We start from the raw sequence: 15,947 nt of genomic DNA, 5'->3' as shown, positions 1-15,947 counted from the left end.
CACGTGTGTCAACTTGCTAAGATTGGTACCAAAATGTCAAATTGTCATGTGTAATAAACAACATTGAGATTTGGCAATAATTTTGTTACCCTGTTTACCCTCACTTGAACAATAATTGAACAAACTATTTGAATCGACTTGACTGATTTCAAAACTAGTAATCTATTAATTTATTGTGTGATAATTTTTTGGGTTTCACTGTCATAACGCCCCCCCGAGGGAAGACGTAACTCCAAATTGGCGCGCGACTAAAATCAGTTCGACACCCCTGGTCTACACCATTAGGGACTTGCAAATTTTTTGATTTCATTTTTTTTACAAATCTATAGCATTGGTCAATCCACACGTTTGGATGTTATTTTTACAAATTCAATAACTTAAAGTGTTAAAAATCTTTTTGACGACGCAATGTGTTGCTGTTTTGGGGCTCTTGAAAGTGTAAGCTTTTGTTGAATTGTTAATTATTGTCATTTTATATTGAAGCATTATATTCTTTTATGTTAGTTACTTTAATTATATTCTGTTTAATACTTCCTGAAATATTCTTATGTTGCTTACATGTGATTGGTGAAGAAAAGCAGGAAGGAGGGGTCGTTACCGGAAGGGGGAGTGTTCGTTGGAGAGTTAGGAGGCAGCCGTTGGGAAAATAAAAAAAAAGAGAAGAGCTGTGTTCAAACGAAGTCGTCCTCTGCTTTTTGTCCATTCTAAACGTAGAGCAAATCCATCTAAAACCTACGAACCCCTCGACTTACAAAAGTGATGATTTTGGAGCTAGGACGCTTCCGCCCAACGCCTAATATTATGTGATAAGACAGGACGTTTATTTGGGTTTACGGTTGTATTATAATTAGTAGTAGTAGTAGCAGTAGCAGTAGATAGTAATAGTAGCGGTTGCAATACAACAAGAATTTAAAAAAAAACTCGCAGTAGTAGTACACCAGTAGCACAGGCAACCGTAGTAGTAGAAGTCGTTGGAAGAAAAAAGAGAAATGTTGTATTGAGAGAAATGTTCAGGCAGCCAGTGACATTCGAAAGTGTGTTGGGGGAGTGTTGATCGTTACCATGACGACCACGGTCAATGCGCCCACTGGTGGCCTGTTCAAATACACAACAAAGAACCCGCGTCGTGTTATGACGTCACACGCGTGAGAGCGTTGTGCATTCGCTGAAACAGACACACTGAAACAAACTCGCATCATAAAAAAACAAAACAAAAAAAAAAAATCTAACATTTCATTTCTATAATTCATTTTTGAAAATTTGGTTTGAACTCGGGGATCTCCAAACGTTCGGAGTGCGCCGTGTTGTTGGGGTCCCAAACAAATCATGGAGTCCAAAGTGCAAGACGTCCTACCGTCGACCGAGATCATCCCCCTCGCCTTGCCCAAAGGAACCGAAAAGGTGTGCGAACTGTGTCAGAAACGAGCATATTTGCAGTGCGCCAGGTGTCGAGTCACCTACTACTGGTAAGACCAGCATCTCCTGACATCATCACAATTCGAATACAGCACAGGCAGTCGTGAAAAAGTGTCCGAAGGCGATACAGTACTTGAATACAAGAATCTTGACAGACAATTCCTTTGGTTGAAGTCACGTTGTAGAATACTACTTGACTAAAAGTATCATCTGCTGTACTTGGGTATCAATAGTACTTCAATGGTATGATTGTTCTGCTGTTTGCTTCCAGCTCAGGCTTCGAATTGTAAAATAAGTAACGGGTAACGAACATGGAAAGAGACGTCCACCGGAGTAAAAGTAAAACATTTTAATTAGAAACTATAGTGGGATAAAAGGTAACGTTTTTTTAAAAAATATATAATTAACAACATGATTGAGAGATCCGGGATTTTTTTCCTTCAGTGCATTAAATAAGCAATGTACTCGGTGACGTTACAAGACTGACTACAGGAGGCGAACCAAGATTTTGACGCTAGGTGGCAGTGTTGTCCACGTAGATATCCTCACGTCATGTGACTGTCACTGCCAGAAAACAACTGGAAATTAAATTAGCACTTTTTTTTGTGATTCATGTGACTGCTTGCCTGGTTGCGATTTCTGCTGGTCGACAACACAGCCGAAGGAAATAGTTTGACCAATAAAAAATAAATTTGAGCATGTCAACCAATGTGAGGTCACAGTAAATCCGAAAAGGGGGTCGCTTTTGTAGTTGGTCAGACTTTCACAATATTTCAATTCTACAAGTGTTATGAAAAGCTCAAAACATTTCATCTTCGAACCAAGACATAATCGTAATTCGTTCCATTATTGCATCATATTCCTTTCGAAGCGTTACTGTGGCCCTGTAGAGGAATTTATAAAAACTCAAATGACCTCTCTTTTTTTAATCGTTCCCCACCCCAGGCTACACATCGTCAGTTGTTGTGATACCCTCCACGGGGCAAACTTAACCCTTCAATGGGCAAGGTCGCTCTTACTCCCACCTGTATTCCAAGTTCAATACTTGTACTTATTGTGTGCCACAAACAGTTTGTGCTCCTGTGTCGACTGCCATGTTGAGTCAAACGCAGAGGTCACATTTCATGTCTGTGTGGGTACATGAAAAATAAAGATTTGTAGAAGTGAGGAGTCGAATGTGCTGTACACATCTCAGATTTTCAAATGTAAAGTCATCAGAAAACACTCAAGTAAAGTCCAGGGATTTGAAAAATGATTTATTACTAATGTCAAGAATACTTGGCTGGAGGTCACCAGAGTCATCAGAACCAGTGGGCAGGATGCTGTCAGTCTGTTTGTGAATACTTCCATCCATCCACCCATCCATTTTATGATCCGCTTCATCCTCACAAGGGTCGCGGGGTGTGCTGGAGCCTATCCCAGCCTTCTTCGGGTAGTAGGCGGGGGACACCCTGAACTGGTTGGCAGCCAATCGCAGGGCACACATCGGTAAACAACCATCTGCGCTAACACCGAGGGACAATTTGGAGTGTTCAATCAGCCTGCCATGCATGTTTTTGGAATGTGGGAGGAAGCCGGAGTACCCGGAGAAAACCCACGCAGGCACAAGGAGAACATGCAAACTCCACACGGGAAGGCCGGAGCCGGGATCGAACCCACGACCTCTGCACTGTGAGGTCGACGCGCTAACCATTGGACCACCGGGCCGCCTTTTGTGAATACTTATAATCTATAATTTAAAACATGCCTTAAATGTTTGTATGCGTGTGTGTGTGTGTGTGTGTGTGTGTGTGTGTGTGTGTGTGTGTGTGTGTGTGTGTGTGAGAACGCGAGCACAGTTTAGTGAGGTCACTCCGCCACACTCAAACGCACACAGTGGACAGCGATGAAATGCTTTATAGTTAAGCATTGTTTTTTTTTATATTTAGCTTGGAAATTTCAGAGCTGCAATTACTTTTTCATGTGACATGTGCCTCCAGCTTGTCCGTTTCCTAAACTTTCAGTCCCTATTTTTTGAACCAAATGAAGGTTCTATGCTGATGAAGTACAGCAGTATCACAGATGGATGACACCTGCACGGTCTTGGGCGCGATGTCAACAAATGCTGCTTTTGCAAAGATAGTATTCAGTTTTGACTATAGGACTGTTATGGGTGATCAGTATTTCCTGTTGTAATAGTAGTTTGTTGTGGTTTACAACTGTGCTGCCACATTTTGACATTTCCCATCGTCTGATTACCTTGAAAGGTGAACTCTTTGAGCTAATTCTCAGTTTTGGATCGCAGTTCGACCCTATTAAGAATTGTTTGAGTCACAGTATAACTGATTATCTTTGTTTGGGCAGATAAAGAGTTACTTTGCGTTGCGACGTGGCCAAAATATTTTTTGCCTGGAGGCTTCTTCTTCTGTCTGCCAGAAACCGCAGCCCATGTGGAAAGAAACACAAGACGCCAAGCAAGACTGGTTGCAGCAGCCTGAAGAAAATTACAGCAGCCGTTTGGAAAAAGCATACAATTTAGTATGATGATACATCTGAAAATGACTTTGTGACTCATACCTAGGGACTCTTGAAGATACATATGCAAAATTGACTTTTTAATAAGTCGTGTACAAATAGTTGGGTCTCCCATCAAGTGTGAAATTAAATAGCTAAGCTAATGTGTTGTTCTCAGCCCATTTCCGAAAACGTGTACAGTCGTAAGTTAGCAACATTGCAGCTGCATCGTTTTGTGAACAGCTTGGTCTGCACTCTGTATTAGCTTGCGTGTCCTATCTCCAAGCTCCACCCCGGTTGTCATGAGAGCAAATTTTGTACTTTTGCTTGCTTGGATGACACAGGATTAAAATATTGGTTCATTTCATTGAGAAATAGGGTGTGTAAAGTGTCCTGTAATTCTTGATCCTTGGGTTAATCTGACAAAAATATGTTATTAATAAAACGCCTGGGGGATGTAGGGGGAATCTCCTTTCGATGGACACAGCAGTGATCAGGTCAGACTGCACCTGGTATCACTTCGTTTGAAGAGAATTAGAGGCTACGGGTGTGCAGATGATGTGCTGGTGATCAGAGGAAAATGATTGACACCTTGTCGGTTACGCCTTCTGATTACGTTAGGTTGTTTTTCCTCAGGCATGGTGGTTTGTAAAACAACAACAACTCCAACTGGAAATTCAGCTTTTAAGATGATCCTTGAGTCATGCTGGAAAAACCTTAACCTGCGGGTCTTCTCCCCTGCTTTTCTTTCACCCGGCAGCGATGCGGAGCACCAGCATTCTGACTGGATCGGCATCCACAAGAGGATTTGCCAGTTGCTCATCCCCATTCGCACCCCGTCGTTATTTAGTATGCAGCGTGCCGGCCGCATTGAAAATCTACTCAAAACGGTAAGTCCATAAAATGCACCCTGGAATGACTTCTGACGGCAAGTAAAGTAGCCTATTACATTCCTAGGCCATGAGAGGTATAGCATTTCCTGCCAGAAATTAGTTTCCTGTTTTTCTCTATGAGCTGCAGTACTTTAAAAAAAAAAAAAAAGACTTTAAAGCATGCGCGCGCACACACACACACACACACACACACACACACACACACACACACACACACACACACTCCAGCTGGAGCTAGACAGACTAATAATGACATCATAAAATAGTTATGAATTACTGTAGAACTTGGAAAAAAAAATATTACATCGAGAAAATTATTTATCTGCTCCAAACTCAAACTCTTGCCTTCATAAAACATTTACGAACTCTTTTACGATACATGTTAACATGGTGAACATTCACACAGTTATAACTTAACTGTGTCTATAACAAATGCCTGATTTTGTAGTTATTATTGGGATTGATAAGTAGTATTATCAAATATCACACACTAAATGAATAGTATTGGTAATTGCCCAAATCACTGATTAATAAAAAAAAATCTTGTAACATTTTCGTCAATTATGTCGAGTTGGCTGTTTGAAAGTGCTCTATAAATACAGTTGAGTTGAGTTGGGTTGAGTTAACATTGACTTTATTTTCTACGTCCACTTCAGAACGCTTCTTGGTACTATTCTGAGACAGTTTTCACTCTCCCTGGATAAACTCATCGCTGCTTGACCGCTAAGAAATGATTGAATAACATTATTTTAAATCCAAACCACTGACGTGCACGCATCAGTTGGGAAGCTTTTATTTTGAAGGTGGCCGACGCCGCTCGCTGGCGGCAGGTTACCGTAATGCAGAGTACGAACACTTGCTGTCGCGGCTGGCTTGACTTCAATTTTGACCGCAGTGTTAAATCATCGGCGGCCCGGTAGTCCAGTGGTTAGCACGTCGACTTCACAGTGCAGAGGTGCCGGGTTCGAATCCAGCTCCGGCCTCCCTGTGTGGAGTTTGCATGTTCTCCCCGGGCCTGCGTGGGTTTTCTCCGGGTACTCCGGTTTCCTCCCACATTCCAAAAACATGCATGGTAGGCTGATTGAACACTCTAAATTGTCCGTAGGTGTGAGTGTGAGCATGGATGGTTGTTCGTCTCTGTGTGCCCTGCGATTGGCTGGCAACCAATTCAGGGTGTCCCCCGCCTACTGCCCGGAGACGACTGGGATAGGCTCCAGCTCCCCCCGCGACCCTAGTGAGGATCAAGCGGTTCGGAAAATGAATGAATGTTAAATCATCGTTTCCTCCGATACACCCCCTTTTTCCCGTGGTTGAATTTGGGACTTGTCGGCTAAACACAGTGAACCAGCTCAATTTTCTGTCGGAAAACCAAATTAATCCAGTTTACAATTTCTCATTTTGGTTCAAAAATAGCTTTTTTTTTTAATTTATTTTTTTTTAGTGGATTGTCTCTGCAGGCAAAATTAGAACACATACTTTATGGTTGCTTTGTCAGTCTATAATTGTACTGTACTCTTGTGTTTTTGTTTCTCTAAAAAGAAAACAGGATTTCAATACATTGGAAATAATCTGCTTGCCTTATAAATTTCTTTCACATTCAGGTATCAACCTTACGCTAAAGTTCATCAATTTTCTGCGGGCATGTTGCTTACTCTGCAAGCTTTGCAACGAGCGATAAAGAAAGAGCCTTGTAAAACGGTGACAGTAAAATTTATGGCAGCTGCCTGCCCAGTGTTTGCTCCTTTCACGACTAACTTCTAAACCGCCAGAGCTGAAGTTGAGTTGTGTCTCTCGGTCTTCAACTGTTGTACCTTTCTTGTTCATTCAATTAGAGTTCTTTGGAGTAACGCTGAATTTGGCAAAACTGCTTTCTGTTTTTCGGCAGCATCTTCCTGGAATAATCTACAACAGAAACTGTAAATAAACTCACCACAATTGTTCCCATGCACTACTTTAATAATGTGGTCACTGTTTTGCCTTTGGATCTGTTTTTAAAAGCTGCCACCTACGAAAACATGCCAGAAAAAGAAGTCCGGCGATTGATTGAAGACTAAGAAAATAAATGGTGCCTTAGCTTGGGTGCCATTGTTACTATTAGTGAATGACATTCATCTTTCAAAAAATATTCATAGATTTGACAAGTGTTTGGAATCAAGAATAAAACCACAAAACCTGTTTTAAAATAAGTATCTAGAAGAAGCAATCGTTGCCTTCCAAATCACCAAGTTTTTAACACCGCAGATTTTGATGCAGCCCAAAAACTTCAAATCAATTACGGTTACTTGTACATGCAAAATACCCCCAAAAATTAAGTTAACCTAGTCTAGTTTTCAGCGGCTAAATTATCCATTGGGGTCAATTAGAGCAGGGGTCCCCAACCGCCGGTCCGCGGACCGGTACCGGTCCGCAGGGCATTTGGTACCGGGCCGCACAGAAAGAACTTGCCTTATTTCCGTTTTATTTATTTCGGAATACGAAATATGTTTTATTTTGAAAAATTACCGGATTCTCTGTTACATCCGTCTGTGTCACGCTTGACTCACGTCAAGGCACACTTCTCGGTCACGTGACCGATGACGCTCATAAACAAAACGCTGAAGCCCGCAAAATGAGTAAAAAAGCTGCTTGGAGATCGCAAATGACGGCGGCCTTAAAAGTACGCGACTAAAACAAAATTACCGAAGTAGACTGGACATAAACCACACACTTGAGGTGTCATTGTCTCCTATTACCCCGAGATGGGACTGTCTGATTGCAGAAAATCAAGCTCGGGGCTGTGGTGAGTCGTCATTTTCATGCACTTTGAATTTGCGTTGTATCGTATTTTGAAGGCATTAAACATTACCAGAGCGATAAGAGTGTTGCGACCAGATTAGACGCTCCTTGTGTTTATTATTATATTTCGAAAACACCACAGTTTTCATGCAGCTCATACCATTTTATTTTGTTGTATTAATCCGCCACACCTTAAATGCCGGTCCCTGAAAATATTGTCTGACTTAAACCGGTCCGTGGGGCAAAAAAGGTTGGGGACCCCTGAATTAGAGTACCTCAAATGCTTGTTCGGCTACACTGTGTGTGCATTGTGAGTGTCTGGTGACCAATCAAAGGTGTACAATGCCTCTCGCCCAAAATCACCTGGAATAACCAAATGAGGACCAGCACTATTAAAAAAACAAACCAAAACAAAAAACAAAAAAAAAAAAAACGCTTTGACGACTGGATGAATTGAATTGTATCTCCTTGTGCAGAAAGAGCTGATCGAGATTTGCAGGTTGGTGGCGGAGAGCAAGCTCTCAGAGGGGAAGCATGAAGAGGCCGTGCCAGCCGCCCAGGCCTGCCTGCGCTGCTCCGTCGACGTGTACGGACCCAACACGGTCCAGCTGGTGCCAGCTTACCTGTTGCTGGCCGATGCCAACATGGGTGAGGAATGACGCACCTGCTCTTCACCATCTCTTTTGCGGCACATTTGCATTTGTGTGATTGTATCACACAGGCATGGGTAATCTGGCCCTGGTGGCCGAGCTGATGTCCCAAGCGGAGTGGGCAGTGTTGAAGAGTCCCGAATGTGGCTATGCGGTCCACCATCGGCTACACAGGAGCATGGGCTGTCTCCATACAGCCACGGGTCACTTTGAGGCGGCGCTTTTTCACTTTGCAAACGATGTGCGTGCGCCGTCACGACGAAACTCATTTGATGGGCATTTCTAATAAGGCTTTTTGTCTGATATGTTTTCAGATATATTTTGCGAGTGAGGAGTATGGTCTGGATAGCACTGTGACATGTGGGGGTTACTTCCTCATGGCCGATGTGTTTGTCAAACAGGGCGAGCCCGCTATTGTTCATTCCTTGTACAAAGAGGTGAAATGTCAACCAACACTGATGCTTTTACCAGAGTCATCAAATATTGTTCATTTTCCCGACAGTTGAACCCAAATATTTCTCCTAAGGTGGCAGAGACCTGGCACTCTCACCTGGCCAAACTCCTGCAGAGCCACATTCAAAATTTACAAAAGAATCCTGATACAACGGAGCCCGCCTTTGGTGCGTCAACGATGCTGATATGAATCAAGATAACATTTTTTTTTTTTTTTTTACTAGTGTCTTTAAATGCCACTGCAACCCACCCCTCTGAAACAGGAAAACTCTATTATTTGTTATGATTTTTTTTTTTTTTATACATTCAATTTTCTCGTCTGATTCCAATCCCTACACATTACACTGGCAACGAATATTTGCAAGTCAACATTCAACATTTCAACTGTAATGCAACCATTCAACAGTCAAATTCGGCAGATGACATCACAAGAACGACACTCCTCGTGATGAAACGGCTTCGTTGACGTATCACTGAAAAAGAAGGTCAACGGGGGGCTAAATTTAGCTGAGCTGACTTGCTGTGCAACCGGAAGGCTAAAGCTCAGCTTTACAGCACGCATGCTAAGAGACCGCCGCTGACGCATATTTGCCTGCGCGGCATCCGCACGACGAGCCTCTTTCACAGCTGCTGTCCTACATAGGATATGACACTCAGCTTGTCAGCTGGCATGCAATTTGCCTGTGGATGCTTCACACTCGAGCAGGATTTCCCAAACAGTTCTCTCTCTCTCTCCCTCTCTCCCTCTCTCTCTCTCGCATGGTGCGCAACAATACTTCAGCATGTCTTACAATGCTAAAGTGTGTCTTTATCACCCTTTAACCAGATAAAGGTCAGCAAGTGGAAGTGGGCAAGATACTCAGGTCCATTTTAGAGTTTGAGCAGGACGAAACTCGAAAGGAACCGGCTCAGGTGGCTTTGGTGGCCCATTCACTAGCCATGCTCTCCTACCTGGGTGGTGATGTTACCAGGGTGAGTCACCTGCCAAGGTCAGCGGAAGTCAACATACGACTAACTCGGTGACACAGTGCCCTATTTACCCCCTCGGCGTACTTCCTTTAGTCATCCGTCTGTGAGTGAGATTATCTGTGATTGTGAAAGCTTTCAAGATGAAGCAGGGATTTAGTGGAAGCGACACCGTGACATGCCCACTGGGTTCCACGTCTTTGAAAACAAGCCGGCTCTCTTGTGTGTAGATACAGCTCATTGATAGATTTTACATTATTTTCATCAGTGTGGTGAAGAGAGCTGCTTCTAATATTTCTTTTTATTAATTTGTTTTTTTTTTGGGGGGGGGACAGCCCATTTCCTTTTGATGGAGTTCCTTATTGACATAGATGCAAGTCTAATGAGGTCAAGAAAACATGACATGAATTCGAGAAAGTTGAATGACCTAATGTTTAGGGAACTCCAAGCGAGAATCATAAACAAATACATTTCTTGAACTCAACAGCTGAAATAAATCTGATCCACACTATTCTAATGAACTGAGATCACATTAGCTTTTGTATCGGCTTACATTAGATTGTGTCGGTGTACCGATTTACTCTTGGTATCCAGTGAGTCAGGAAGGAAATTGTCTGCTAAATGTGGTTGTTCACATTAATTTGCATGATGTCACATTATGATTGCATTATGTCACATTAAATCCCCATTAATTTGCATTATGTCACATTGTATCCCATGGAATATTTCCAACTTTAAAAATCCCAAGAATTCTTCATTGCTACCAGTAGCTGCTTTGCTTTGGCGGTGTGTACAGGGATGAGGGGGTGACCCACACTAATAGAATGTTGAACGAGGTTGTGAAAGATCATTAAAAACACAATTGAAGAAATAGCTGAATATAAGAGTGTGCCACGGGCCTCAGTCTGCCTTTTAAGTGCCTCTCATTGCACGTGTCCACTGATCTACTTTGGAAAAAAACAGGGGGCGTGCTACTGTGCTGTAATGACCACTTTTCTCCTTTCCAAGTTATAATGTGTGATGACAACTTTGGTCCTAGCGGGACTTTGGACTCCATGGTCACATTTTGTCTCCATTTGTGGGCTGCGGCGCAGGAGCTGTCATTTGAAAAGGATTATCTAGCGAAAAGTGATGCACCGGGATTGAAAATAAAACTCCCAATTTTTACTGGACACTGAATGCCCCACAGACTCTTATCTATCCATCTAGCTATCTAGCTAGCTAGTTACCTAGCTAGCTAGCTAACTGTCTAGCTAGCTAGCTAGCATGCATGCATCTATCTATTCATCCACTTCTGTGTGATTTGCCACACAACATGTACAGTAGTCATGTACAGTTAGTTAATTTCCCCTTGAGGGATTGTAATTCGCATAACAAATAAAATGGTTAAAAAAATAGATAGCTTAGTAGGACGTGTCATCTGAAGGGTAAAAACCGGGCTGATTAAAATCAGATTGCTGTAATGTTACGTAAATCAGCTTTCCCCTTTCTACAGTCACAGCTGCTGCTGCTTTTCTCTGTGTTTCTGCTGTGTGTGTGTGTGTGTGTGTGTGTGTCACAGGCTCTGGGATTTGGACAAATGGCGCTGGAAGCGAGCCAGCTGATACCAAACCATGACCTGACAGAGCCCATCCGGGCTCTGCTGCAGCTGCTGAGTAAAGACTCGCAGCTGACTTCTACCTAGGATCTACAACAGTCCCACTGAGAATTGACATTTTCAAGAGTCCCGTGATATTTGCCGCATTCATTTCGAGGTATTTTTTTTTCTCCCAAAACTGGTAGTCAGTTAATCTTTATCTTGTCTTGATTTTGGCATTCATTTGTTATTCATTTATTATTGACTTCAGGAGGATTCAAACTGAGTAGTTTCACTGTACCAAAAAAAGCAGGCATTTTTAGCATGTGTATTTTATTTGTATTGATCATAATGAGCATTTTGCTCATGTCACTGAAATTGTTGTCCACCTTGTCATTTTGGGGTAAACATCCCATTTTAGTGCCAAGCATTGTCTTTTTCTGCAGTTTGATGGTTACAGAATAAATATGTACACTTAATGTTTGATTTATGTTCATCACAATATAGATGTGTCATTGGATGTCAAACTAAACACGTCCACTGTGTCATTGTGAAATATCTAATTCGGGAATTTGAAATCAATTTATACAGTCAGCTTGCTAAATCGTGTTAATGTGTGCATGTAGCTTGTAGTTAATTTATATACATTTTTAAAAAGAGGAGGAGCTTGACCAATATGCATTTCTAACAACAAAAATGTACTTCTGATCAATATGAAGTTCAATAGAAAATCTCTTGGATGAAACCGACAGGTCTCAAGGTACTGTACCTGAAGTGATCATGAATCACATACGGTACTTTTTATATAATATAATACAATACATCCTGATTTATATAGCGCTTTCACAACAGCTGCAGCTGTAGCAAAGCACTTTACAAAACAGTTAACATAGAGTCAATAATGAACACAACACTTAACAGAAAAACACAAAAACAATATGTGAATATTGAAATAAAAGGTGTACATCAACACTGCATATTTTCAGCAGGCATTTTAATATTTGGAAATAATTGTGTTTTAACACTATTAGGGAGTGAAGTGAAAATACGAGGGACACACTTTTTTGTTTCTGAATAATGACTTGCCTTTATTTTCATCTAAAAAAACAAAACAAAAAAAAAAAAAGAAAAAGCAAGAGGGAGCTATTTACACCATTTGTTAACAACTTTTGGGAGCCTTTTGTTGAACACTTTCAGAATGATGGACAAGAAAGTAATGGTGAGGGCTTTTGCTTCTCATCTCGTACCAGTGTAGCACTTCCCAACATCAAATGACCTTTAGCTTATCTTAAATCAGTCTTTCTAGACGCTACACATCAACACAGGGCTCCAGGGTATCACCCAAGCCTGAACATTTCTACAAACAGTTCAACTCCAGACAGCTATTAATTCCTCCCAATTATTTACATGTCATCATCCGGCCACTATGTACTCCGTATTAGTACTCCATTATACAGCATGTTTTAGCATTCGGATTCATTTCAAAGGAGGCAATAAAACAATGCATTTCCTCATATTCCCTTTTAGTCTTTTTGTGTGTTTGTGCCAAATATACAGATGCATCCGTCGGAATGGAATAGTTCACCTTGTGCTCTGCAGTACGTACGCCGTGTCCTGACGTATACTTCAGCCCGAAATGATTCAAAAACTGGCCGCATTTGGAGTTCAAATACATTTGCTGGAACTGACAAAAGGAAAGTGTCTGTAAAAGGTGTCTGGACGACGTTATGCATGAACATTTTTTTTTTTCCTACGGTAATTTCAATGTTTTTCACGTTTGGAAAACATTCATGGTGATGATTGTGAGGAAGCAATGATTTGCACTATTCGAAAGGATCCGGACAACTTGTAGCTTAATTTTACGCAATGGTGTGGAACGTACCGCCAGTGGGCCAAATTACATCCGACCATTCAATTCTTAAAAAAAAAAAATCAAAATCATAGCTCCACATAAATGTAAAAAATGCCCACAATCTATTAAAAGAAATCAAGTTGATTTAAAAATTGCCCGTTCACTCGTTTGACCAAATAGTTATTTGATAAAGTCACTCAAATAAAGCGCCGGTCAGAAGCAGGCATCCAGCGATTATCAACTGGTGGCTGGGGACCCAAAAGTGGGCCACGGGCAGCTATTCTGCATAATACGTGGTACGTAATAACCACGCCACACTATCAATGTGCATCCCAAGTCGGGGTAAGCCTTTATTTGGGAAATGGCAATCACGTAGACAGGCATGTGTCTTAATTATTACTCAGGGTGTGATATGTACATGCGTTCACATTCAGTACACCGCTGTACCCAAACGGAACATGGTAACATAAATATGAGACTTCCCCAAAAAGAGATCCGTGCCAAGAAATCAGTGAAAGCTTTTAGCCATATTTTGTGGTACTGCCATATTGTACAGTATTTTGCTTTATTCATTTTTGTACATGCTACCATGATCATCCTCAGTTTCGAGTTACTTTTATGCTGTATATGCCATCAAAGGATATTTTTTTTTCAATGCATTCTCTATATTGCTGTAAACATATATACAGGGGGTTCCCAGACAGATGAGCAACACGATCTTATGAATTTTTTTTTTTTTTTTTTTAATGCGGGCAGTTTGATGGTCATTTTGAGAATTTGCCATGCAAAAGGTCATACAAGGGCCCATTCGTCACTATTCTTAAAATCTCTCAACACAGTACCGTTTGCTCATTTCCAGCGTTCAACAAATAAAAAATGAACTCGGGCCAGCCCGTGAATCATTTCGCCGTTAACTGAATTGAGATGTGGTTAACAGACTTGTCGATGAAGGATATGCAATGACATTGATGTGAACGACGCGGAACGATATGGGAAACGTTACAAATCCAAAACAAGAGAACGACAACAAGTGGAGAGAGTTGTCTCTCAATATGCGTGCTGACACTGGTGACGTGACTCGCTTCATGGATGACATCACAGTAGTGTGTGTGTGTGTGTGTGTGTGTGTGTGAGTGTGTGTGTGTGTGTGTGTGTGTGTGTGTGTGTGTGTGTGTGGGTGTTTGTCAGTGGAGGTACTGTGATTGCATTGAAAGCAGCTGGTTGGGGGGTTTGGGAGATGCTGCTTTTCCTGGTGTCCCGCGAGATGTGTCTGGTTCTTAGCTTTGGCTACAACTCCACGTACTTACTTCCGCCCACAAAATAAAAACAATAAAAAAAATTCAGGCTTCACAATTTCCCATTTTGTTTTCTTTTTACACATTAATTAGGGCACACAAACCACTTGTTTTGTTTTTTTAAAAGTAGCATAAATTATGAATAAAACAAAAAAAAAAAACCAACACAGAACAAGCAAGGGGGAAAAGTGCATGTTAATGTATCCACCACATCTTATGATACTTTTTCCTCATTGTTGCTTTTGTCATGTCTTTTTGGATAAGTCTGGTATTTGAAGGTTAGATCCAGGCTGCTTCCCTGAGTTATCAAGAAAACGCACCACAATGTCAACACTAAGGGCTACGTGAGTGGAACAAAGTCGGAATTTAATCGGCGCTGTCGTACGGCCGCTTGAATGGCAGCAATGAGCTACTGTATCAAAGTCCCTGAAATATTCCTGGGGTAAAAATCAAAAAAGTAGTTTGTGTTTTTATTTACTTTTGGGTCCCCAGCCACCAGTTGATAAATTTTTTCGTAATTGATGCCTTTTTTTAACTTCCAAAAATGTTGGAGAGAGAAACTTTTTCAACAAAAATCAAAACAATAGCAAACGAGGGAAGAACAGCAGGTGTGTGAAGTGCAGCTTCCTGCCTGATATGTGTTGTATTCCTTGTCAAAAATTATGCGTCATTCTGTGGCAGTGACAAGTCACATGTTTTGAGGTATATTTTTTCTTGTTTGGAAAAAAAAAAGAAGAAACAAATGCATCTGTTTATAATAAAGTGCGAGACAAGAGGGAATTTTCCAAACTTGGCAGACTGCTGCTGCTGGTACGGCTAATTAAAGACACTACATACAAAGAACAAAAACAAAAACAAAAAAAAAAAAACAAGAGCAAGGGTAATACTTTTAATACTTCAAGCAACATGAATATTTGTGCTAAACTGAATGCGGGTGGAAAATAAGCTTGGCCTGAGGTTGTAGTTGACAGAGCCCAAAGACATGACACGGGGGAGGGGCTGGCGGTTGGGGGCACGGATTTTATTTTGGCCATAAAATACCATCGCATTCACAACGCACTCATTTGTGGCCGCGAATAAGAATTTCGTTTCAACGCCAGCAAGGCCTTCTCTGCAGCGCAATCGGACCTACATTTACTAAATATATTTGAATATTCTTTTTATCATTTTGTAGCATTTATCTTGGCTCGACAACTTCCGGTCAGCACGGAGGTCGACTGGTTGGCACAGGGTTTGATTGCGGCTCTGGCCAACCTGTGTGGAGTTTGCATGTTCTCCCCAGGCTTGCGTGAGTTTTCTCCGGGTACTCCGGTTTCCTCCCACATTCCGAAAACATGCATGGCAGGCTGATTGAACACTCCAAATTGTCCCTCGGTGTCAGTGTGAGCGTGGATGGTTGTTCGTCTCTCTGTGCCCTCCGATTGGCTGGCAACCGGTTCAGGGTGTCCCCGGCTTACTGCCTGAAGATAGCTGGGAGAGGCTCTAGCCTGCCTGCGACCCTCGTGAGGATAAGCGGATTAGTAAATGGATGGATGGATGGATGGACTACTTGCAGTACGTGCATGTTGAATATTTTGG

General features: G+C 41.7%; 1 protein-coding gene across 3 annotated transcripts; it reads left to right on the top strand.

The window, feature by feature from the left end:
• Positions 1–1,121: 1,121 nt before the first annotated feature.
• On the top strand, positions 1,122–11,580 carry zmynd12 (zinc finger, MYND-type containing 12). 3 transcript variants are annotated; one of them, XM_019887947.1, is made up of 8 exons: positions 1,122–1,466; positions 4,670–4,799; positions 8,054–8,225; positions 8,299–8,468; positions 8,542–8,664; positions 8,754–8,847; positions 9,507–9,669; positions 11,208–11,580. In XM_019887947.1, exons 1-8 carry the CDS (start codon positions 1,327–1,329, stop codon positions 11,248–11,250), a joined length of 1,035 nt encoding a protein of 344 aa, XP_019743506.1. In that variant the 5' UTR covers positions 1,122–1,326; the 3' UTR covers positions 11,251–11,580. The 3 variants fall into 3 exon arrangements, with proteins under 3 accessions (XP_019743506.1, XP_019743507.1, XP_019743505.1); XM_019887946.1 differs by having other exon boundaries at positions 1,125–1,466; positions 9,507–9,652; XM_019887948.1 differs by lacking the exon at positions 9,507–9,669.
• Positions 11,581–15,947: the final 4,367 nt, after the last annotated feature.

This window comes from Hippocampus comes, unplaced genomic scaffold (assembly GCF_001891065.2).
Source record: "Hippocampus comes isolate QL1 unplaced genomic scaffold, H_comes_QL1_v1.1 scaffold14, whole genome shotgun sequence".
NCBI classification, from domain to species: domain Eukaryota; kingdom Metazoa; phylum Chordata; class Actinopteri; order Syngnathiformes; family Syngnathidae; genus Hippocampus; species Hippocampus comes.
Note: the sequence above shows the minus strand (reverse complement) of the source record. Positions and strands in the feature narration are given on the sequence as shown.

Bases quoted from the DNA above. Each gene is read 5' to 3' on its own strand.
- zmynd12 (XM_019887946.1), top strand. From the start codon at position 1,327: ATGGAGTCCAAAGTGCAAGACGTCCTACCGTCGACCGAGATCATCCCC. The intron at 1,467-4,669 runs GTAAGACCAGCA...TTCACCCGGCAG, and splicing joins TGTCGAGTCACCTACTACTG to CGATGCGGAGCACCAGCATT. The intron at 9,653-11,207 runs GTGAGTCACCTG...TGTGTGTCACAG, and splicing joins TGGGTGGTGATGTTACCAGG to GCTCTGGGATTTGGACAAAT.